General features: G+C 40.9%; 6 protein-coding genes across 6 annotated transcripts; 4 read left to right on the top strand and 2 right to left on the bottom strand.

Moving 5' to 3' along the window:
• Positions 1 to 6,495: 6,495 nt before the first annotated feature.
• Positions 6,496 to 13,106, bottom strand: LOC132786019 (zinc finger protein squeeze). The gene is made up of 3 exons (XM_060792384.1): positions 12,362 to 13,106; positions 8,524 to 9,178; positions 6,496 to 8,452 (listed from the first exon to the last, which is right to left on the bottom strand). Exons 2-3 carry the CDS (start codon positions 8,935 to 8,937, stop codon positions 7,211 to 7,213), a joined length of 1,656 nt encoding a protein of 551 aa, XP_060648367.1. The 5' UTR covers positions 8,938 to 9,178; positions 12,362 to 13,106; the 3' UTR covers positions 6,496 to 7,210.
• A 704-nt stretch (positions 13,107 to 13,810) lies between these two features.
• Positions 13,811 to 15,223, top strand: LOC132787374 (ubiquinol-cytochrome-c reductase complex assembly factor 2). The gene is made up of 2 exons (XM_060794375.1): positions 13,811 to 13,983; positions 14,980 to 15,223. The coding sequence occupies exons 1-2, from the start codon at positions 13,913 to 13,915 to the stop codon at positions 15,221 to 15,223; spliced, it is 315 nt and encodes a 104-aa protein (XP_060650358.1). The 5' UTR covers positions 13,811 to 13,912.
• A 20-nt stretch (positions 15,224 to 15,243) lies between these two features.
• Positions 15,244 to 16,416, top strand: LOC132787370 (probable methyltransferase-like protein 15 homolog). Its single transcript, XM_060794370.1, has one exon. It carries the CDS (start codon positions 15,244 to 15,246, stop codon positions 16,339 to 16,341), a length of 1,098 nt encoding a protein of 365 aa, XP_060650353.1. The 3' UTR covers positions 16,342 to 16,416.
• Positions 16,417 to 17,501: 1,085 nt separating this feature from the next.
• LOC132787366 (C-1-tetrahydrofolate synthase, cytoplasmic) lies at positions 17,502 to 21,486 on the top strand. Its single transcript, XM_060794367.1, has 5 exons — positions 17,502 to 17,658; positions 17,717 to 17,918; positions 18,004 to 18,475; positions 19,229 to 21,066; positions 21,126 to 21,486. The coding sequence occupies exons 1-5, from the start codon at positions 17,615 to 17,617 to the stop codon at positions 21,366 to 21,368; spliced, it is 2,799 nt and encodes a 932-aa protein (XP_060650350.1). The 5' UTR covers positions 17,502 to 17,614; the 3' UTR covers positions 21,369 to 21,486.
• Positions 21,268 to 23,483, bottom strand: LOC132787371 (peptide deformylase, mitochondrial). The gene is made up of 2 exons (XM_060794372.1): positions 22,883 to 23,483; positions 21,268 to 22,824 (listed from the first exon to the last, which is right to left on the bottom strand). The coding sequence occupies exons 1-2, from the start codon at positions 23,276 to 23,278 to the stop codon at positions 22,513 to 22,515; spliced, it is 708 nt and encodes a 235-aa protein (XP_060650355.1). The 5' UTR covers positions 23,279 to 23,483; the 3' UTR covers positions 21,268 to 22,512.
• LOC132787373 (uncharacterized) lies at positions 21,921 to 22,535 on the top strand. The gene has a single exon (XM_060794374.1). The coding sequence runs from the start codon at positions 22,023 to 22,025 to the stop codon at positions 22,428 to 22,430; it is 408 nt and encodes a 135-aa protein (XP_060650357.1). The 5' UTR covers positions 21,921 to 22,022; the 3' UTR covers positions 22,431 to 22,535.
• Positions 23,484 to 23,527: the final 44 nt, after the last annotated feature.

Here is a 23,527-nt window from a genome sequence, read left to right as displayed (position 1 = left end):
GAGTTTGATGGATTTTTATATTGTTATCTCTTGATGTCACATTATTTGATTGATTTTTGCCCATCGACTTTGGAATGCTCCCTGAACAGCGTTGGCTAATTATACGAAATCGTTGGTAATCCGTTAAAAACGAAATCGCCGCCAAATTGGCACAATATTGTTATCATTAATAATGGCAAAAGAAATCTTTATCAAAGGTAATCTTGAAACTGCAATTTGCGTATTAATCTAGGACGGAATAATATTATAAGTATGAACTTAAAATTAATTTAAAGACGACGAGCAAATATAAAATACTATATACATAAACTTAAATTAAATATTTGAACTCGATATATGTTCTTCAAAGTGATATCCTTAGACACATACAATGCAGCTGCTATCCGAATTTATACTTCATTTCAATAACTAAAGAAATAAATTATAATAATTAGAATTATTGAACATGACTAATGAACAAATATTGATTTAAAACTTTCACAATGCGCACAAAACCGTCACAAAGACTGAATATGCAAAATAGATAAACAAATAACAACCAAGGATGTTAAAGAAGAGAAGATATTTCCTGGCCACAGGGTAGATTTGGCCTTAGAGCCTGCGGCTGACTCCTTGCCTTGCACAAATTTGCATAGATTGTCTACCTAGAGAAAAAAAATGACCCTGTCAGCTATTGATCTATCATCGATGTCTGTGTATCTTTTGTCTTTAATACTACATTTTGGTAGATGATTCATAATGACAAGGAAAAGGAACAAACTTTTAAGCAACAAAGCTGAGTTAAAATTAAATAATGACATTTATAGCACTTTTACTATATATCACTATCTTTTATTATGATGAAATGATAACATATATAGAACTTTTACTATATTCCACTATAAAATATAATCGACAAGGAATTTTATGAAATAGCTTACAAATAAAGTGAGACGCAAGAACACGTTAACTTTTCGCTACGCATATGGATATTATCTGAATAATTTGCGTATTTTTCTATTTGAAAGAGCATTTTTTTTAAATGAAAAATGATGCTGACCCTGGCGCACCCATGACAAAAGGAATTGATCAAATATGCAAATGGGTTTGAGCGGACGAGCAGAGCGGCAAGCGGATGAGCGAGCGGGATGCATAGATATATCCTGTGTGCGGATCAGGATTGCCAACCCTTTTACTTGCTCTGCGTCCGCGTCCGATCCGCGAACGTGTCGTGCATAAATTAAGCATCCTTTATCCTTTGTCAGATTTCACCCTTTTTGGTGAACGCAACTTCTTAAGCACAGCGCGTCCGCATGGAAATGAGGCAAAAAAATCCGGATTTTTTTTCCTTCTGGCTGTCTTCCTTGTGAGTCGTTTCTCCATTATCCTTGATCGTCACCCAGGCCTGTGGGTAGTCTTAGATCTATGAAGAAAAAAAATCGTGAGAAAATTTCCAGCGCCAAATATTCAAATGAGGCCGCCCGTTGCATGTTTTCTGGGTAGTTGTTTTTTTTTTCGTTTCTCGCAACAAAAAAAAAATCATCAGGATTCCAGCGCATCCTTGCTGCATGTGCGACATATGAGTTTTTTAACCCATTTTTTTTAATGCTGCGTTTTTTATGCTTGACTACAGCTAAAAGTCGTTTATAATTGGGTTCCGCGTTTTTTTCTATCGTTTTTTTCCTTCTTTCAAATGAAACGCCTTTTGTACATGCATTTGAATGTTCAAATGCTGTGTGACAAGTTTTTTTTTTTAGATATGTGTATAATTTTTTGAAAGTTTTTTTTTTCAGAAAAAAAGGATCGAGTTTGCGTATTGTTAATTCGTTACTGTAAGATTTTTTTTTTGGTAGAGTTTCTAAACCTTTTTATTACAATTGAAATGGGTTTTTTTTTTTTGTTGCTTTTTATTTTTTAGCGTGAAAATGTTAATTAAATTTTTTGTTAGTGCGTCATTTTGTTTGCTCTCAAAGAGGATGAAAAATGACGCAGTTCCTCAACGAATTAGTCCAACACGTGCCTTTGATACATTTCGTTTATTGCATTTTTTTAAGGTGTACACTTTTTTAGTGATTAAAAATAAAAGTGTTTTAAGCTCATGTAAATATTTGTAAATGCTAAGTGGGGAAAAAATGAAGAAAAGCCTATGAAAAATTTGTATAAGCTTTGCTTAATTAAATTTTACTTATTATTTTTTATTATAATAGGTTTCAAAAATATATGAATATTTTTTATTCAATTGAATTTTATTTGCTGATTTTTATTACGATGGCTTTTATAAAAATATGAATAGTTTTTATTATATTGAATTTTATTTACTGTTTTAATAGTCAAAGATTTTATACTATGAAATTGGAAGACAAATTCGTACAATACAGAAAAATGTAAAAATAATATATTTTTCACTATTTTATTAAGAATTAAACAATATAACTAAGCAAAAATTACAAATGAGTTTGGATAACACTTTAAAATAAATATAATAACAATTCAACAATAGATTAATCCCATTATAAACGCTGTTAGAGGACCATTAATTCTACAAATAAAACCACATCTCACACTTGAAACCCCAAGTTGTATCTATCTCAACCAACTGGTGCTGTCTAAAGTGCAGATAGAGCATTTAAATCAGCTGCTCATCACGAGATTTTGAAAGTAATTTATAGCAATTTGGAATGCATATGCTATAAATAGCTTGACGGAGCTCGAAATGATCATCAGCAGTCTGAGCGTAATCATCAATAATGCTGCTAATCAATGTGAATTCGCAATAAACCTATAATTAAATATACGTAAAATTCGCAATATGCCAAAATATAGAGAGGAGCATCCATAACATATCAATCGAGATGATAATCAGATATACAAAACCTCAACAATCAACTTCATTGTGTGAGGTGCACAAAAGATCTGCAAAAAACCCGAAAAGGGTGTGCAAAAAAAAAGAACACAGAAGATTCAGAAAAGAAATAATAATCATAAAAGAAAATGGCATCAAATTTCACAATATCGCACCTTATTAGAATCGAACAATGAACTATGAATGGCGATGATACAAATAGTGGGCAATGAAAGAAAGAAACCAATATGCAAAAATCGAGCTTGGTTTTCGAAACAACAAAAAGGCGCACACAGCAAACAAGAAGTTATGGGAAAAACATACACACCTCTCTTCCCCCCGGAAATCAAAGCGAGCTAATCGGAGCACCCCACTCAATAGATTGTCTTGCATTGTGTAATAATTTCATAAATAGTTTATCCAAAAGAATTGCTGAATGCCCGACTAAATGCTATTGCGAATAGCGTTTTTGTGCAAGGCTTACAATCGGCTTCACACGGCGAAACGTTTCGAGACTCGGGACCTTTCTTATGCAAAACTCTCAAGTTGAGGGGTTGCACAACCCCTCAATGATCAGGGGTAACCAGCTTGATCCTCTGCCAGTTCTCTGCTGATACCCTTGATTTCCTATGCCGTGTGTGTGTGTTTTGATTATGTCTCGAGTTTAGAAACCATAAATCTATTGATGCCATTGACGACGCCTTTCTGCAGCATCAAATTATCTTTTGGCCATTCAAATCACACACACAATATTCAAACCATTTGCATAATGATTCAGGATTCGAGCATGCACTGGAAATTGCTTTAGATGCGATCTGAATATGTCTCTTCAAAGAAGTATTCGCTATTTTAACCGATTACGATCTGCGTTATATACTACATACTAATATAAATACTATTTACACATGTTTTTTTTCATAGAAATTTATCTTTATTTGAAATTTTGACCATAAATTTGTTTCTCCAAAAATAAAGAAGTCCTTTAACTTATTTCTGTTAGTTTATTTTAATTTTTTTTATATATCCAGCAGCCATAAGATTATATTGTTAATCCTTAAATTTTCCTAAAAAGTTCCGTAATGCAAATTTATTAAATAATACGACTTTTTACAGTGTATCCTTAAACATCTTGGCAGATGCCTCACATATTTTTTTATCAACTCACTCTTTCAATCACCGAATCCTTCATGACCTCAGACATTGCATTCTAATTATCATATCGATCAAGCCGGTGGGACACGAGAAAAGTGACAGTGAAAAAAAAAGTGAATCCTTAGACAGGATAGTTTTTTTTTCTCATAGTTAACATAACAAAAGCTGATGATGCACACAAGGAGTGAAAGGAATGAATGGAAGGAAGAGCAGCAGATTCGTGATGATTTCAGCACCCAAATGACATGACAAGGCAGACCTAAGAACCACCCCAGAAACAGTCAGATCAGTTGAGATCAGATAACTGCGATAAGAAGAAGAGAGAAGCAAACAATCCCATGATCATTAGTGCATTTATAATAACGTATATTGATATGCTAATCAATGACTAGGCAGTACCTACATATAATGGTTATGAGATAGGAATTTTTTTTTTTCCATATGCTCCGTTGGGTTTATGATCGATGCGATCGCGAAATCAAATCATTTATCAATTAAATTATTGGCAAACATTGCGTAGCGCCTTCGATCTACTATAGAAATCATCAGCCCTCTTGAGAGGGTTGCCAATTTTCTTTTCGCGCACAATGCAAAATTGAGAAGAAAAGAAAAACTGCCAAATGATCGATTATCGCATTGTGCTGCGATCATTGTTTCGGGGTTTGTTTCTTACGAGATCTCCGTCTCCTATTTTCTGCGGTGTGTTTGCCAATTTTGTCATTGTGCAAGATCTTTGACGGGTTTAGCGATGATTTGTTGGTTTTTATTGCCAGCAATCCTTTTGAGTAGGGGTGTCCTTTCTTTCTTTTTTTTTTGCAAAAAAGGATCACTCGTGCCGAAATGCGGCACAAATACCCTTTTATTTGCATTGTTTTGCGAAATCCATTCGCCTGTTGACAAACAATCGAAGACAAGACAATTGTCGAACCCCTTTTGTTGAGCTGTGTCCTTTTGTGTGCTTTAGCCACTCCAATTGACTCCTTGTGGGTGCATCTTTATACTCTCATTCAATTTTCAGCATTTAGCACATTTTACGAGCCCATAAATAGAGTTCACTTTTATGTCGAATACGAGTATAAAAAAGATATCGTAAAGTCTTTTGTTTCGCTCGTTTTATTGCATGTTTGTTTTTATTTGCTTTGCGTTTTGTGTGTTGACGTTTTCTTTTTCTATTTTTATGTGTACATATATTTAACACAATTCGCTGTTATTAATAATGGTATTCAAACGCTTGAGCGTCTGACCAAAACACCTGTTAAGAATTGAAACTGGTTTTTTCATGTCTTTGCGTCGATCTCGACGCTCTCTTCTTCTTTTGAAGAGGGATTTGCGTTTAATTTTATGTGGTTTTTTGTTTATTAATTTGCCATGAAATTAATTTTTTGTGTCCGTTGTTTCGCTTTTATAGATATAGTAAAAATATTTGTAGTATAGTTGGTCACAATTGAGTTGTCAACTGTCACCAACTGCAAGCATATTTAGTTAAGAAAATCAGTTCCATGCATCAGCTGCATATAAAGTTGAAGTAATCTGCATTTATGAAAAGAGTATTCATTGTTCGTATACATATTTCTAAAATTTCAAATACCTGGAATTTGATTTTAATTAAACGCAACGAAAATAAAAAAAGAAAGTCCAAAAATGTTTCTATAAATAATTCCTGTGATAGGGTAAACCAGTCGTAAGTACTTAGATTTGAATTTATTTAATAGTAGGTGGTCTAATACCCTGCCATAAATGTTCATAAATACTCTAAGCACTGTTTTCGAGAACCTTTTTCGATGTGCTCATTTATGAAGAGGACACTTGTTAGATAAGTTGAAAGTCGTGATGTAGCAGCTGACTCGGCGTATGAGCAATTTGTTGGTGCCACAAAACAAATAAAAAGTTGCCAAATTCAGACTCTAAACTGTTTTCTCAGAAATAATGGCTTAGTATATCAATGCATTGGCTTAAGCGTATTATACCGTAGTCGTTGTACGATAATATATTATATTTAATTCGTATAATTTTAATTAAGAACCTGTATAATGTTTTAAGTGTTTCTTATGTATTTCCTCAAAACATTATAATACTTCTCTAAATACTGGTTAATACCATTCACATTACTCGCATCCGTTTTACAAGTGCCACCTAAAATTATAATTTGTAATGTCTAAATTTAACTTGATTTCTGTGTCTCCCATCAAGACGCAACCATTCCATCATTAATCTTCAAGTGAGCGGCGACGTCAATCGCAACAGCAGCTGCTGCCAATTAAATTTTGGAGGGTCTTCAGGATGTTAAATCAATCTCAGACACTTTCAGTTTTCTCAAAGGAACATAAATCTCTTATGTCGTATTCGAGCATAATGCAGCTCAAAGGTTCCTTTTAGCCAACTCTTAAGCGGATTATCGTGCATTTTTCTGCATCATTGCATCTTTTGATCCTGTAATGCTGATAGGAAAAATGTAAATCCTGTGGTTTCCCAATAATTTGAATATGAGTACACTCGAATAGTTAATAAATAGTTTTCTCAATTTTTTATTATTATAATTTTACTTTCACTTTTTACATATTTGCATAAATATAAAATAAGCTTCATAGCTTAATGATAGTTCCATAAGTTTAGATACAAACTGTGTTGATTGTATTAACTATGTTGATACGTTGACTTTTACGGCATGCTATAATTAATATTTAATTAGCTTAATAATAATAATAATTTCAAGATTGTAATCCTATGTACAGAACTATCGCAGTACTTTGTACGGCACCTATATCATATAACTATATATTATAGGTAGTTGTACAGTCCGTAAATCTAACCGACAAAAACCGTAAACAACTCGAATTTCGATTTTTCGAGTTGTGCAGAGTTTTAGCGGGGAAGTGGTTGCCTTTTTTTTTGTTGTTGTTGTAAATATTGCTTACGAATTAGGAAATTGTATGAAAAGCTAATTAAAAACCTGAGTTTTGTCTGGAAAAAGTGACATCCTCCAAACCGGAGGCTGTGCGTGGTTGTGATACAACTCTCAGTGTTTGGTTTCATTTCATCGGCAGTGTGGAAACGATGTAGCACTAAAGTTGAATGCGTCTCAAGTGTCACATCATCGTTGGGGTGTTGAAACCAAGCCTCGAGAGTTGACCATTTCAGCCTCTATTTAAACTTAGCTTACCGCTAACTTAGACTAATTGTTGTCATCGTAGCTGCTGTTGATCCTTTGGCTGCCCTCTTCGGGCCAATCCCCCGATACTATTGAGCCTTCTCCTTGGCCACGGCGCTGAGGCCGAGCGCGAGATGATCGCTGGGTATTAGGCCAGCGCCAGGCTGATGGGCATAGTTGCGTATCTGATGAAGCGAGATCAGCTGCGTGGGAAAGGCAGCAGCGGCGGCGGCAGCATTCTGCTGATACAGATACGCAGCTGTGGCTGCTGGCGGTGCACGATGCTGTTGCAGATGCGATGGCGGTGGCACCACAGTGGCGCTGAGCGGCGTAAACGCCGACGAGCCGGGACCTGGCGAATGGGAGTGCTGCTGTTGCTGGTGCTGTTGTTGCTGCTGCTGTTGTTGTTGCTGCTGCTGTTGCAGGTGATGCTGCGGCGTGCTCTGACGCAACACCAGATCCTCGCCAGCATCTTCGTGCGGACTTTGCGAATGGCCCGGCGTATCGCCACCGCCATTAGCCAGACGCTGATGATGCTGCTGCAGCAGTTCCTGTTGTTGCTGCTGCTGATGTTGCTGGAGTGTTGCAAAGTTTGCATAGCTGCTGCCATTTGCCTGCGGCAGCTGCTGTTGTATAGCCTCGGCCAGCGTGGCAGCCGCACTATCCGCTCCCATCTTGGCCCAATACGCCGCATTCGCATCGTTCATGGCCTGACGCTGCAGATTCAAACCAATGCCGCCGGCGGGCACATGTTGCTGCAGATTCGTCACCGGCGCCGTGTGACGCTGCTGCTGTTTCTCCGCCTTGTCGGCATGCTTTTGCAGATGCTTCTGCAGATACGTTTCCTGCGTGTAGGATTTGCCGCACAGCTGGCAAATGTGCGTCTTCAGGTGCTTCGAATCCTTGTGCTTGGGTATGTGCTCGAGCAGCGTCACCTCATCGACGAAGCACTTGTAGCAGGAGTTGCATTTGAATGGCTTATCGGTTTGATGGCATCGCGAATGCGACTGCAGATTGGACAACTGCGAGAATGCCTTGGGACAGCCGGCATGCCGGCATTTGTACGGCTTATCCCCGGTGTGGGTGCGAATGTGTTGCTGCAGATGCGACAACTGTGTGAATTTGCGCTGGCAGATCTCGCAGCGATACGGCTTGATGCCCAGATGGATGCGTGTGTGCTGCGACAGATACGATGAGTTGGCAAACGATTTGCTGCACGAGTTGCATTTGTAGGGCTTCGTTTGCTCGCCACCCTGACGCTGATCCTCCGGCGAGGAGCCGTTGCTGCCATTACTGACCTGTTGACGCGATGGCGAGCGACTTGCATCATACTGCAAGGATAGGAGAAGATGATCACAGTGTTAAAGAATCGTTTTAAGGTAAGTAAACTAATCCTGCTCACCTTTTGTTCTTGCTGTTCGCTAAGCTGTGTGGGCGTTGGTGGCGAACTTGGTGCGCTATAGCTCACCTTGAGCTGCGGCTGATGATGCAGTTGCTGTTGTTGCTGCTGTTGTTGCTGCTGCTCCTGTTCGTGTTGCAGCGACTGCTGATGTTGTTGTTGCTGCTGCTGCTGTTGCTCCACAAGTATTTGCTGATGCTGCACAAGGCCATTCTTCAGCGAATAGTCCAAACGCTCAACGTTCTGGCGAAACTCACTGATGTTGAAGGGCTTGTAGTCATGGACCAGCTGGGCGGTGCGCAAATCCGCCTGCGTCAGATGGCTGAGGGTGCGCAGTTGATCGATCGACCGATGCAGATAGTCGCCACCAGCGCCAATGGCTGCAGCGCCGTTTGGCGTGGTTGGCAGCTCGGCCATAAGCGGCTGCCCGCCAAGGTTTAGCGGTCGATAGGCAATGGTTCGTGCGTCCAGATTGGGGCCTTGCACCAGCTGCAATGCTGCTCTCGGTCAGTTCAACAACTCTTTTTTTTCCTCTAGGGGACACAGCGGGACCGAATCGTGCAACGATCGTGGCCAAAATGAAATTGACACTTGGCCCCGCAAGTTTGTGCTTGGCTTACACAATCTTTTGGGGTTTTTTGTCGTGTTCGTTTTTGTGCTGAAAATACAGAAATGTTTGTAATTTGTTATTTAGGCTTCCGACGGGTTCTTTTGGGCGCAAAATTTCTGTACAGTCGACAGAAAGTGATTTTTAAACTACTTTTTCCATTTAGCTTTCAGTTTTTTGCATTCAATTTTTTTTTTTGTTTAATGTGTTGCTCGTTTTGTTCTTTTCGTTTTTTATTACCTTTGTACATAAATTTCAGCACTTTAACATAAATGTGCATGAATTAATTAATTGTTTATGAATTAAACGTGCAACAAATAAAACAAAACCGCTCGCGGAGCTGCACATTAAGCAAAAGCAAAAGCAAATCGACAAAAAACTCAAGAATTGCATTAAAAAACAATGCCAAAAAAATACAAGATAAACAAAAAAGGCGCTTGAGCCAAGCAAAAAAGTCGATGGTGACAACACAACATTTAAATAAAATAAAATTTCTACTTCGTTTTATTCACTGCTCTGTGGACGCCCCTCTTTCCTCTTCTTTAAAAACCGAAAGTAAAGAGCAGCGGCTTGGAGGGGTGTGTAAAGAGTCAGGGGCGCCACCGAACGTGTCAATCACCTCGAAACTGAAGAATAAAACTACCAGAAATTGGGGCGCTCATTAATCTGTCAGAAGATGAACGCAAAGCGATGATTAAAGTGGCTAAGAAGCAAAGACGTTAGTGGGACCTTAGCATACTCTTAGTTGATAAGACATGCAATAATAGACATTGACTATCTTAAAGGTACAAATGAAGAGTATGCTGAAAGAGAAAATGTTTGAAAGCAAAAGGCAATCAGCTAAAATGATTTTGATTTTTACTTTACAGAAACTAGAAAGGATAAAGAAGTAGAACTGAAAGCTTTTCTGGACACTTTTTTAAGATTCTCCGATTAGTTATTCAAATGCAAAAATGTATAACGATTGTAAGAAATCCCGAAATCAGAATTTCCATTAGAAATTTTTGAAGTAATGGAACTTAACTAATAATATTTCAGTTTTCTAAGCATAATTTCAACATAACATCTTTAATAACACGAATTTTGACTAGTAATAAATTTAAAGTGCTTATTTCACAACTAAAATCGAGTTGCATAAAAATAGATTTTCAGAATCAATCATCACCCACCAATGTGCACACATACATGTAAACAAATATTCATAGTTGTTGTGTAATGCGAACACTCGCCTAGTCTATTAATACATTCAAGCATTCATTCATAGATACAAAAATGCATGTGCGCGGTTCTCACGGTGCAACGGTGCTTAATCCTTTGGGGCCAACGAAACGCACTGCTGACCCACAAACAACACAGCGAATGAGTGAGAAATTTGTAAACAAAAACCTGTCACAGGTGTCTGCCGTGTCGTGTTTGTGTCTGTTTTTCCCCGATGTTATTTATTTCCTTGTTTTTATTTCGTTGTATGAAAGAAAAAAAAAAGAAGGCAACGTGAAAATCAATAAAGAAAAACAATCAGAATTGGCGCGCGCCGCAATGGAATAAAACAAAATTGAGTTATTAAATGGCGAAGAGCGAGTTGTGTGAAGGAGAGAGCTCAAAAGGAGAGTGGGAGAGTGACACACATACAAACGAACACACACACATACTTGTATGCACGCATTGCGTAGCACTTTTTGTTGTTGCTGCGCAGTTGACGTCAGAAGCAAATTCTTTTTTTTTGGTAAATGTGTGTGTTTGGTTTGGTTTTTTTGAAAACATTTTTTTTTATCGCTGACTGGTCAAAAGAACCGGTTAGTGTTGTTGTCTCGATGTTTGCTGCTGACGTTGTTGGTCGGTCACTTGAACAGTAGGCCGTAATGAAAGAGAGAGAGAGAGAAGGCAAAAGCAGGATACTCAGAGCAGCTTGTTGAGCGTGCTTTGCGTATGACAAAAAAAAGGGAAGGGGAACAAAAGTATTACGAAGCAGAAACAGATGAACATCTGCGTTGCAAAAGTTACAGATTTCCGTTTATTCGCAAATTAAATGAAATGCAATGTTTTGTACAGCTATTGTACATAAATTTACATGCATCATAAATACATTTGTTTCAATTTACATACAACACGCATACATGTGTATGTACAATTCAAACACATGTAACAGCAACAACAACAGCAACGCAAGACAAATTCACTCAGCCGGCCCCAAAAGCACGCCGACGCTGACTGCGACTGCGGCGTTAACATCAACGTTGTTGCTCAGCTCACCAGCATATAATAAAAAAATGGTATACACAAAAAAAAATTCATCGCACACACACAAAAGAGACTAGCATACACACACATGCATAAACGTTGCTCACACTTACACAAATCATGTACAAAAAACGAATCAACGAAAATTAATTGAGCGCAAGCAGCGACCGCAGCTGAAAAACAACTTAACGAGAGAGAGAAGGAGAGCGCGAGTGAGCGCGCAACATAAACAAATGAAGAGCCATAGCACACAACTGCAAAAAAAAAATGAAGTGAAAAGAAAAGAAGCAAAAACGAAGCTTGCAATGTAAAGCAAATAAACGAAAAAGTATCTGCGGCTCGGCTGCTGCTGCTGTTGGGGGCGATATGTGCAAAAAAGAGAAAAACGAAAATGCTGCGCGCGAGAGCAAAAAATACAAAAAAGAGGAGATAAAAAGACGGCACACAAACCGCCACCGAATGAATGGCACATAAAGAATTCAGACAATAGCCGGGGCGGGTGGGCAAATATTGGCAAGCGTTGCACAGTGGTGCCAATATAGTCGATTTAAAAGCAATTATATGGTCTACTTGGGTTATTGACTTTGCATCACAAATTGTGAATATTGTAGCTCATAAAGTTAGAATTGATTTATTATTGTAGTTAATAACATACCATACCTATTTGTTATATTTATATTTTTTTTTGTTAACTTACTGTTAAATCAATATTGAGTTTTTATTACTCTTTAGAATGTTTTTAAGAACATTTCTGCCTAGCTTAAGAGACTCTTACGAATACCTAAAATATAAAATAGCTATAATGATAAATTAATCACCTATGATAAATCTCTATATTTCTACAAATTGTCTACAAAATATAAATTGAGCAATGTGTTAAGTATTTTGACATTATGCTAAGCGACTTTCACATTCGCCGATTGCCTGCCCACTGTGCTTGCAAAAACTATTTGCCCAATAAAGTGCAAATAAAACATTCATTTTTCGAGTACTTACCAATTGGAGCGCTGGCGCTTGCTATTATTGTTGTTCTTTTGATATTCTCTGGGTTTTGTGCGCGACTTTTGTTGATATTTTGGTCGTAAAGGCAAAAGCACGTGTTCTGCGTGACCTATTAGTGTCGTGACGGGGAGTGAGTAGGAGGGGGGATCGTTGTTTCACCTCCTGTGCTCCTCTTCTTCCTGTGAAACTTTTTTTTGTATAGCTTTCTGTTTTCACTTTTGCGTGTGTACTATAAATGAATACGTTTGTTTACATTCAGCAATTTACGCACATTTGTAACTGGACAGATTTAATTCATTTCTATTATTTGGATTTTTTTTGTCTATTTGCGCTTTTTACGGTTTCTTCTCCACTTACGACGAATTTCGAGTACACTTAGCTCACACACACATGCAAATTGAGACTTGAGTGCTAAGGAAAAAAATGGCCGCGCACGCCAAAAATATACACACACACAGTGACTCGTGGCCGTATGTGTGAATTTGCACTTGTGCTGTCCCCTTTTTCTTTTTTTTTAACGAGAATTTGGCGCGACTTAATTTTGGCGCCTCGATTCGTAACAATTTGTGGGTGAAGTATGCGTAATTTGTAACACGATTGATTAAATTTTAGAATGGGTTTCGTCTCGACCCGCGGCGTTGTTTACATGCCGTTTGTGAGCGTAGTACGCGAACAACAAATCACAACGAATAACGCAAAAAAGACGGGCGAGAAGAAGAAGCGGAACCGTTCGGTTCGATGGCAAAAACTCGACTGAAAAAAAAATCACTCAACTTTTTTCATGCCACCGCGAACGGAACGTCAACGTCAAGCAGCTGTGTGAGCGTAATTGGTGGGGTGTAAGTGTGTGTGTCTGCGTCTACGTCTGCTCTCACTGCTGCTCTCTTGCTCGCACACGCTATGAAAAAACGCTTGTTTATGTTTTTTATGTGTGCGTTTTTTGCCTGCACTGTTGCGCTCTCTGTCTCGCTCTTTGTCTCTCTATGGCTCTCTCGCTGTTTTTATTCCGGTTATTCTCCGATTGGTTGTGATTATGAAGCGTCCTTCTTAATATACCCTGTTTCTTAGAATTCCAAACATAATAGACATATTTTGAAATATATAATTAAATGCTTATTTGTTTGAAAATTAATAAATATCATAAGATAAAATAAAGTGCAAATTTATTTTAATTTATTTATTGCATTATGGATTCAATTTTTAAAAATAGTGTTTTTATAACAAAAACATAAATACGATTTATTTGAAATTCTGTAACTTACTTAATTTAACTTGAGGCGCAATACAAGTTGCAATAATAAATTATATGCATTGAATTTGATTTAAATTTTGCGCGCCTTGCTGTTTTTGAATTGCGGTGTGAGAACTAGACATGCGATAGTTTCAATACTTTGCAACTCTGTTTACTCGACACTCGTCTTTTGAAACGTATATTTGGATAGGCAACTGACGGTCACACTGCTGCACAGCTGTAGCTCGCGAGCAATGTTATTGTTTTGGCGCTAAAAATTATTAATTCCTGCTCACAATTTATTTGTTTTAAGCATGTCCGCGCAATACCAAAGATTTCTAAAAGTACTCGAGAAGTGGCCAGCAGAGAAAACCAAAATCGGCAGGTAAGTAATGCCAAAAAAAAAACACATGACACACAATGTTCGTTCAGCAGCGTCGGCGTCTTTTGTTTGTGATTATCTAACAACGGCATTAATTGAAAAATATTATTTTAGAGAATGTTTAAGGCATTTACTATATGTTTTAGGACGGTATATGGTCGAGAGGAGGATACAAGTTGGCTGTATATTGTTCATTCGTTAGATCGCAAGCTCCCTTTACTACTGAAGATAGAGTCCACAGTTCAGGTTCCACAACACGTTGTGGATTGCGAAACTTACTTGGCTTGAACTTGGCTTAGTTGCAATTCATTCTGTTGCCGGCTTTCGCCTCGTTACATTGAACTTATTTGTGGTTGCATAAAAAAAAACTAATTGTTGTCATGTCATCCAAATACGCCTATCAACTGATACCCGAGTCATTTCTGCTGGGAGGAAATGATGTGGAGATCATGTGAGTCGATTCAAGTAACTTGCGGATTAATTCCAATTGGAGATACATTGTGTATTACGATGCATTTTATAATGTATCTACGGCGGAAAGATTATAATTAATCTTCATATTTGACATTTGACATTACCATGCAAAGATGTTTGAGATATCTATTGGTATTATATCTCAGCTTTGTTATATAACATAAGCATTTACTATATATGTACATATATCATGCATATTATGTACTTTTATCGGTGTCGTCTTACTGCGGTTTCGATTTGTAATTGAATCTTTTTCAATTTCTTGTAAACTTTCCAGTACTTTGTAATTGTGAAGTTGGCTCAGGTTTTATATAGCATATGGAGATACATATGAAAATTTTTTTTTGTTTTAAGCTTTAAGGTGTGGTTTTTCCATTTATTTTAAGTTAGCTTCGGATATTTCTCTTTAGGGATATTTTCTATTTTTAAAGCCTTTTCTTGAGTTTTGTTTCACGCTGCAACGAACATCAACACACAACACAAAGTGCTTTTGAAATCCAGCCAATAAACATTTCTTTCCCCAAGGGATCTGGGTGAACAAATCCGCAAGAAGGTAACCAAGCTCACAGGCAGTGAAGCCAGCCTCAGTAGCGAAGCTAGCGCCGATCTGACCAGACAAATTGACGCCCTCGAGCGACTGTCGAACAACGTCTACGCCAAGAAGTATCCGAGGCAATACGACTCCACAGCCACTGGACTGACAGCTGCCCAGTGCAGCCAAGTGCTCAGCTCTGAGTTTCTGCAGTATCTAAACGACAAGCCAAAGTAAAAACAAAGAAATCCCTAAAGATGAAGACGATGAACAAATTCCTGACTAGACTAAATGCAATACGATTAACAAGAACACAACAAGTGCGGCACTGCACAGCTCCCTCAACGGCTCCAACTCCCGGACATGTGCCTGTGCTCCTCCAGACAGCAATTGATTATTTGCAGCCCAAGGCTGGTGGCAAATACATCGACATGACCTTTGGCGCCGGCGGACACACGCGACGACTGCTTGACAGCTGCCCGGAGACAACAGTCTATGCGCTGGATCGTGATCCTTTGGCTCATGAGCTGGCCCAGCGTCTCAGCCAGGAGCCCGAGTATGCGAGACGTTTGGTTCCGCTGCTGGGCAAGTTCTCGGAGCTGCCGCAGTTGCTGCAGGAGCAGCAGGTGTCGCGTCACAGCCTCGATGGCATGCTCTTCGATTTCGGCTGCAGTTCCATGCAATTCGACGAAGCAGCTCGCGGATTTTCTATCTCCCACAATGGCCCACTGGACATGCGCATGGACTGTGGACGCAGTGGCGGTGTGAGTGCTGCAGATGTGTTGGCCCGTGCCGAGGAGGCAGATCTTGCACGCATCTTGCGGGTGTATGGCGAGGAGAAGGCGGCCAAGAAGATTGCACGCGCCATTGTCGAGGCACGTGGTGCACTGCAGCGCATCGAGACCACACGACAGCTGGCGGAACTTGTGGCTGTGGTGCTCAGTGATGGACAGCGACTCGATAAGCTACAGAGACCGGCACATGTGGCGACCAAAACATTTCAAGCGTTGCGCATCTTTGTGAACAACGAGCTGAACGAGATCAACTACGGCATGCTGTTGGCCCAGGAATATCTGCGTGCCGAGGGACGATTGGTGGCCATCACTTTCCATTCGCTGGAGGACACCATAGTTAAGCGACACATCAATGGCAATGTGATCGAAGGCGTTGCCAATCCGGTGCCTTTAAAGTATAGCGGCTACGATCTTACACATGATTCGGAGCTATTGGAATCGTTTGTGCAAACCAATTGGCGTCAGTTGCATCGTCATGTGATTCTGCCTGATGCCACGGAAATCGCTTCCAATAGTCGCAGTCGATCCGCCAAGCTACGTGCTGCCGTTAAAATTAAATAAATTGCAATAATTCGTATTTGTATTGGTCGGGAATGAAAATAAAATTACTATGCGATCACGTCAACTGACCATTTACATTTGTTTTTGTTTTCTAATTACCATGTTGATAAGTTTGGGCATGTTATCTGTATTATTACTCTCTCAATTATTATCGTCAATTGACACCTTCTGATAACACACGTTCATCTATTTTTTGCTTTCGTTCTCTTTTTGCTATTGTTTGTGTTCCCCAATCGAATGTTTGTTTTGCAGTCAAATCAGGTTTAGTTTTTTGATAGATTATGAAAACAATGTTGCCAACAGGTGCTGACCACAGTGGCTCAGAATAAATTGGTATCAGATAAGCTCTGTTGAACTAATCAAATTCTAACTAATAACGGAAACTAGAAAATTTGATATATAAATATTATATACATATTAATATTTGTGAATGGCATTATTTGAATTTACAAATCATAGTACAAAATGATATAGAATTTAATACCAAAGAAATATTGTCACTATTTCAAAAGGGATAATTTTCTTTCATTACAAATTATATAGAATTTTAATTACAAAAAAAATATTGTTACCATTTAAAAAGGGGTTTTAAGCCGATACTTATTTTCCTATGATATAAAATGATAGGAAATTTAATATTTTATATTTACACAACATAATAATGTAAAAAAGTATTCCATTGTTTTTGAGATAATGCGATTAAATGCTATAGTTACCAACGGAATTATTTGATAGATTAAATATTATAGCTTTGAAGAGCGTGTTAAAGATAAGTTAAATTAATTTGTGTATTATAGATTTGTAAAAAGTATTGAATTGATTATTGATGGAAAGTGAAGCGTTTTGCGGTCACAGCTTGGCAGCTTGGAAAAAAAAAAAAGGAGAGATCGTGTTATTGTGATTATGTTGTTTGTATACAGAGGAGCTGTGACCCTTGAGTAACCCGAGATTCCAGATTCAAGACCTCAGACCGATACCAATACGAAATGCGTTCATCGAGCATGCCACTGATAAAGATAAGCTTGGCGATCAAGGAAGGGGTCCGGCGATAGAGAGAGAGAGCGAATGGAAGAGTGAGAGAGAGAGAGATTAGTGAGCGATAGACCCAAAACACCTATTAGCAAATGGCAATGGGTATAGATAGGGCCCGTCTGTTGGCCTGGAGCTCAGTTGCATTGCGCGAGCGCTGGCGTTGCCATCAACGATCGTAGCGCGGATACCGAGACTGAGATTGAGATACTTTGTGCGTTTTTACAGCGACACGAGCAGAAAGATGAGCGGCGAGGCCAAGATCATATCCGGCACACTGGTGGCCAAGTAAGTAGACTATAAAAATCATTTTATCTTTTATAGTTATCACAACTACTTTGCCTAGAAACATACGCGAGGAGCTGAGCCGTGAGGTCAAAGCTTTGGGTGAGCAGTTTGCACCTGGATTGCGTATTGTTCAGGTGGGCGGACGAGAGGACTCCAATGTGTACATACGCATGAAGATCAAGGCGGCCACCGAGATTGGCATCCAGGCGGAGCACGTCCAGTTGCCGCGCTCTATCACCGAACTGCAGCTGCTCGATAAGGTGAGTCGAAAGTCAACTTTTTGGGTTGCGCAACGTCGAGGAATCAGCTTAGCTCAAGTGTTATGCAATCTTTGTTGTTTTGTAGGTGCGCGAACTGAATGCTGATCCACGGGTGCACGGCATCATTGTCCAGATGCCACTGGATAGCGACACCAAGATCGATGCTCATCGCGTTGCGGATGCCGTCTCCCCCGCCAAGGATGTCGATGGTCTGCACACGCTGAACGAGGGACGCTTGGCCACCGGCGACATGAGCGGATTTCTGCCCTGCACACCTTGGGGCTGCCTGGAGCTGATACGTCGCACTGGTGTCGAGATTGCTGGCGCTCAAGCTGTTGTCTTGGGACGTAGCAAGATTGTTGGTACTCCGGCTGCTGAGTTGCTCAAGTGGAATAATGCCACGGTCACTGTTTGCCATTCGAAGACACGCAATCTGGAGCAGATTACACGCAATGCGGACATCTTGATCGTGGCCATTGGTGTGCCGGAGTTGGTCAAGGGTTCGTGGATCAAGCCAGGCGCTGTGGTCATCGATTGTGGCATCAATTGCATTCCAGGTGGGTGTGTGTGAGTGTGTGGCAATAATGTAATCTGGCTAAGCTGCGCAGCTGCTTATCAAGCGCGGGCACATGACCTGAGAAGCGACCCCCGCAGCGTCGATAAGAAGTCAGGGAACAATTGACAACGTTGGTTGGTTGTTTTCCATTTCGTGCTCAGTGTTGTTTGTGACCTCAGTTGAGGCAGAGAGATTCATTCTGTATACCCGTTAAACGTAGTTTAACAAAAGGGTATTATAAACGCGATGTATTCATATTCTTGTTCCGTCTGTCTGTCTGTCCGTCAGTTTGAACTCCTAGATCTCTGATACTACAAGAGCCAGAGACTTCTAATTTGATAACAATACTGCTGTGGAGTCTAGGCAGATAAGACTTGATTTACGGTTTGCCACGTTCCCTTCGGTGGCCCAAAAATTCGCAGATTTATTTATCTTTATATTTCCGTCTGTCTGTCTGTCCACCTGCTTAAGTTCCGTAATTGAAAGAGCTAGAGATATGGTGACAATACTGCTTTAGAGTCTAGGTATATAATTATTTCCTAAGAATTTGACCCGCCCCTTAGATCGCCTCAATAATCCAACAAAATAGCGTTGAGAGTGAATAAAAATTAATAACATATAATGCCAGCCTGCTTAAATGTTTTAACTTTAAATATTATTAATGAAATAATTTCAGTTGATCAAAATTCAATTGCTTAGTTGATAACTTACCTTTGACGAAGTTTATCTTATTGTTTCCCCCATCTTTTTGCAGACGCCAGCAAGTCAAGTGGCAATCGCTTGGTGGGCGACGTGGACTACGAGCAGGCGAAACAGGTGGCCGGCTTTCTGACACCCGTGCCCGGCGGCGTCGGACCCATGACGGTGGCCATGCTCATGAAGAACACCGTGGCCTCGGCCACCAAGGCGGCGGCGCGCGCCAAACGCAGCAACTGGACACTGCAACCGCTGCCGCTGCAGCCAGAGCGTCCAGTGCCGAGCGATATTGTGATTGCACGCGCTCAACGGCCGAAGAACATCGGACATCTGGCCGAGGAGATTGGACTGGAGGCGAGCGAAGTGTCGTTGTATGGCAGCAACAAGGCCAAGATTTCGTTGAATGTGCTGCAGCGTCTGCGCGAACGCCAAGCGGGCAACTATGTGGTGGTGGCTGGCATAACGCCCACTCCCTTGGGTGAGGGCAAGACCACCACTCTGATGGGTCTGGTCCAGGCATTAGGTGCACACAAACAGAAGAATGTGATGGCTGCACTGCGTCAACCATCGCAGGGACCAACGTTCGGCATCAAGGGTGGCGCAGCCGGCGGTGGTTACGCTCAAGTTATACCCATGGAGGAGTTTAATTTGCATCTCACTGGCGATATACACGCAGTGTCAGCGGCGAATAATCTGCTGGCCGCACAGCTGGACACACGCATCTTCCATGAGGCGACGCAGTCGGACAAGGCGTTGTATCAGCGCCTGGTGCCCAAGATCAAGGGACAGCGCAAGTTTAGTCCGATACAGCTGCGACGTTTGCAGCGTTTGGGCATTGACAAGACCGATCCCGATGCCCTGACAGAGTCGGAATATGGACAATTTGCCCGGTTGGACATTGACCCAGATACGATTATGTGGGAGCGTGTGGTGGACATGAATGATCGGTATCTGCGTGCGATCACCATCGGAGAGTCGCCCACAGAGAAAGGTTTGAGTCGCAAGACACGCTTCTCAATTGCCGTTGCCAGCGAGATTATGGCTGTGTTGGCGCTCTCCGGTTGCTTGGCGGACATGAAGCAGCGTCTGGGCGACATGGTGGTGGCCTTCAATAAGAGTGGACAACCCGTGACGGCTGATGATTTGGGCGTCACTGGCGCTTTAGCTGTGCTTCTCAAGGATGCGCTGGAACCCAATTTGATGCAGTCGCTGGAGGGAACACCTGTGCTTGTCCATGCTGGGCCCTTTGCCAACATTGCGCATGGCTGCAATTCGATAATTGCCGATGAGATTGGCCTCAAGTTGGTGGGCAGCGATGGCTTTGTGTGCACCGAGGCGGGCTTCGGCTCCGACATTGGCATGGAGAAGTTCTGCAATATCAAGTGCCGCAATTCGGGACGCAAACCCAATGCCATGGTCCTCGTGACCACGGTGCGTGCGATTAAGATGCATGGCGGCGGTGCACCGGTCACGCCGGGCACACCGCTCAACAAACAGTATACGGAGGAGAATCTGGAGCTGCTGGAGAAGGGTTTGCCCAATCTGCTGCAGCACATTTCGAATGGACGCGCCTTTGGCATGCCCGTTGTGGTGTCCATCAATGCCCATGTGGCTGATACCCCGGCTGAGCATCAGTTGCTCAAGGATGCTGCGTTGAGGGCGGGCGCCTTTGCTGCTGTCGTCTCTACACACTGGTCTGATGGTGGTGCTGGCGCTGTGCCCTTGGCTGAGGCGGTAATCGAAGCCTGCAAGTTGCCCAACAAGTTTAAGCTGCTGTACGACGTGGAGTTGCCGCTCGAGGATAAGATGAACAAGATTGCGCAGACCATGTACGGAGCTGGCAAGGTGGAGCTGTCCAAGGAGGCGCTAGAACAGGTTAAACGCCTGACTGACGCAGTAAGTTCAAGATCTAACTAATAATGGAATAAGTGTTTATTAATTTCACTTTTTTTTAGGGCTTTGGCAAGTTGCCCATCTGCATGTCCAAGACTTCGGGCTCCGTCACTGGCGATGCCAACATCAAGGGTGCTCCCAAGGGTTTCACCTTGAACGTGGAGAGCGTTTATGTTTCTGCGGGCGCTGGCTTTGTGGTGGCCATGTGCGGTGATATTACCAAAATGCCGGGACTCTCCACACGCCCGGCCATCTATGACATCGATCTGAATACCGAAACTGGTCAGATTGAGGGACTGTTCTAAATCAAACAATTCCAATTATTATTTGAATTCTAGTTTAATCATTCCTAACTCTTTTATTATATGTTTATTGTTTTGCATATTGCGCCTAAATATATCTAATCGGACGACTTTTGTATAATCTGCGCGTTTTTTCTTTTAATCTTTGGATTTGGATTAGATAGAGGTTTATTTGACAGAATGGATTTTGTAGTTTAAGATTTATACATTGTGGATTTATTGCATGATCGATTGATTATGAATGAGAAATTTAGGTAGAAATTAAAATGTAATTTAAAGATGGCTTTTGATATATGTACATAACTTAATTTGAACTGAAGTTAAAGATAAATATGAAATAGTTTGATTTCAATTATAGTTTTTTTTATAAGAAAACTCATAAATCCAGCTATATGTACTATAGCAAACGGAAATTATAACAAATTATTCATTGGGAACAATAATTACAGAAAGGTTGCAACAGCAACTTCGACATCGTTCTTTTCATATTTTCAAAATTTTCTTTTATATTTTAGCTTTGGTTTTTAAGTTCCCACTTGAAATGGATATGCTTGAGAATGTGGGAAATAGTTTTCACATTGAAGTAAACTACACAGCTATAACAACATTCAATGTAATCATTAACTAATCACAGGATTTGAGCAACTGTTGAGAGGCATGTTCCGAGCGCGAGTTCGCGATATTGCGCATCCCGGTATCCGGCAGTTCATTCTACGGACCGCAGTGCTCAAGTATTTGGGAAAGTGCCTGCAGTTGCAATGGGACGATTGGCAGAATATGCGCATGCATCTACGAACGCTTCAGCAAGAAGGCGTCACCAAGACTGCACCTGAAGTTGAAGAGGCTGCAATCTTTGATGTGACGCGTTTGCGCTTGTTGCGGGCAATTGACGAGCTGCGTGGGAAGGTGTCAACCACACACAAGTTGTTGCAGCGCGAGTACGACGAGTTGTTCACATATATGATGGACAAACGTGCTCTGTGGGATAGCCCCGAGTATTTCAAGGCGAAGACGGCGCTGGGCACGGCTAATCAACATCTAAGGATGTACATGACCGATAAGTGAATATACATGCATAGAAGAGGAGTTGCCAATCAATTTGAACATTTACATTCCATGTTATAAACGAAATTCATCACATACAAAATTATTTATAAAATGGTATTTCGACGCGTCCCGACTTTGTGTTCACCGTCTCCCAGCACGTGCACATAAACGTGGATCGATCCATGTGATCGATATACAGCTTGCCATCCAAATGATCCATTTCATGCTGTGCTATGCGTGCATTCCATCCGCTCAGCTCCAGCTCTGTGGCGACACCGTCTCTATTTAGGCCTGAGAGTTTAACGCCCCCATATCGCTCCACTTCCCCGGAGAAGCCACGCACACTCATGCAGCCCTCGGCATGTTTGTGCTTAATGTAATCGGTGACTGCTAGCTGGGGATTGATAAACACCTGCCAAACAATAAAAGTCAGTTAAGTGGATGATCTGGGGTCAATTTCTATAACTTACTGTTAGCGGCAGCTCGGACATTTGACGCGTTTTCCACGTGATATCGGGCAGTTCCTTTTTGATGCTTGGATTAAATTCCATGGCGATAATACGCAGGGAGACACCTATTTGGGGCGCCGCAATGCCCACACAGTTGTACTTGCGCAGCACACTCACCATCTGATCAACGATCGCCCGGATCTCCTTGCTGTCCACATAGTCTGCGGGCACCTCGGCTGCCTTGTCACGGAGCACGGGATCTCCGATTTGTGTGAAGTGGCCGTATGGTGGCAGATTTGTGCGCTTGGTTGTCCATAGTTGCTGGTACCATTTTCTAAAGGATTGGGGCCTCGCTAAGCTGGTGCTTAGGTAACGAGCGGGTTGGCTACTATGTAATGTCAGCTGTTTTAACAACATTTGGTCTACAAAAATCTAATAGTCAGCCACCGGCGTAACTCTATAAACATCTAATTTAAATGAATGGAACTGTATCTCTTTAATTTGGTGGCTTTACAAGAAGCTAAATAGCTGCATTTAAATTGCAGTAAATATCACACGCGTTGTACGGCTTTAACAAGTAATAACACAACATATAAAATATGTGAACTGCTAGTTTATTTTATTTATATAAATTTAAATCTTTTACAACACTAGAACGAACTTTGA

This window comes from Drosophila nasuta, chromosome 2R (assembly GCF_023558535.2).
Source record: "Drosophila nasuta strain 15112-1781.00 chromosome 2R, ASM2355853v1, whole genome shotgun sequence".
Lineage (NCBI taxonomy): Eukaryota > Metazoa > Arthropoda > Insecta > Diptera > Drosophilidae > Drosophila > Drosophila nasuta.
Note: the sequence above shows the minus strand (reverse complement) of the source record. Positions and strands in the feature narration are given on the sequence as shown.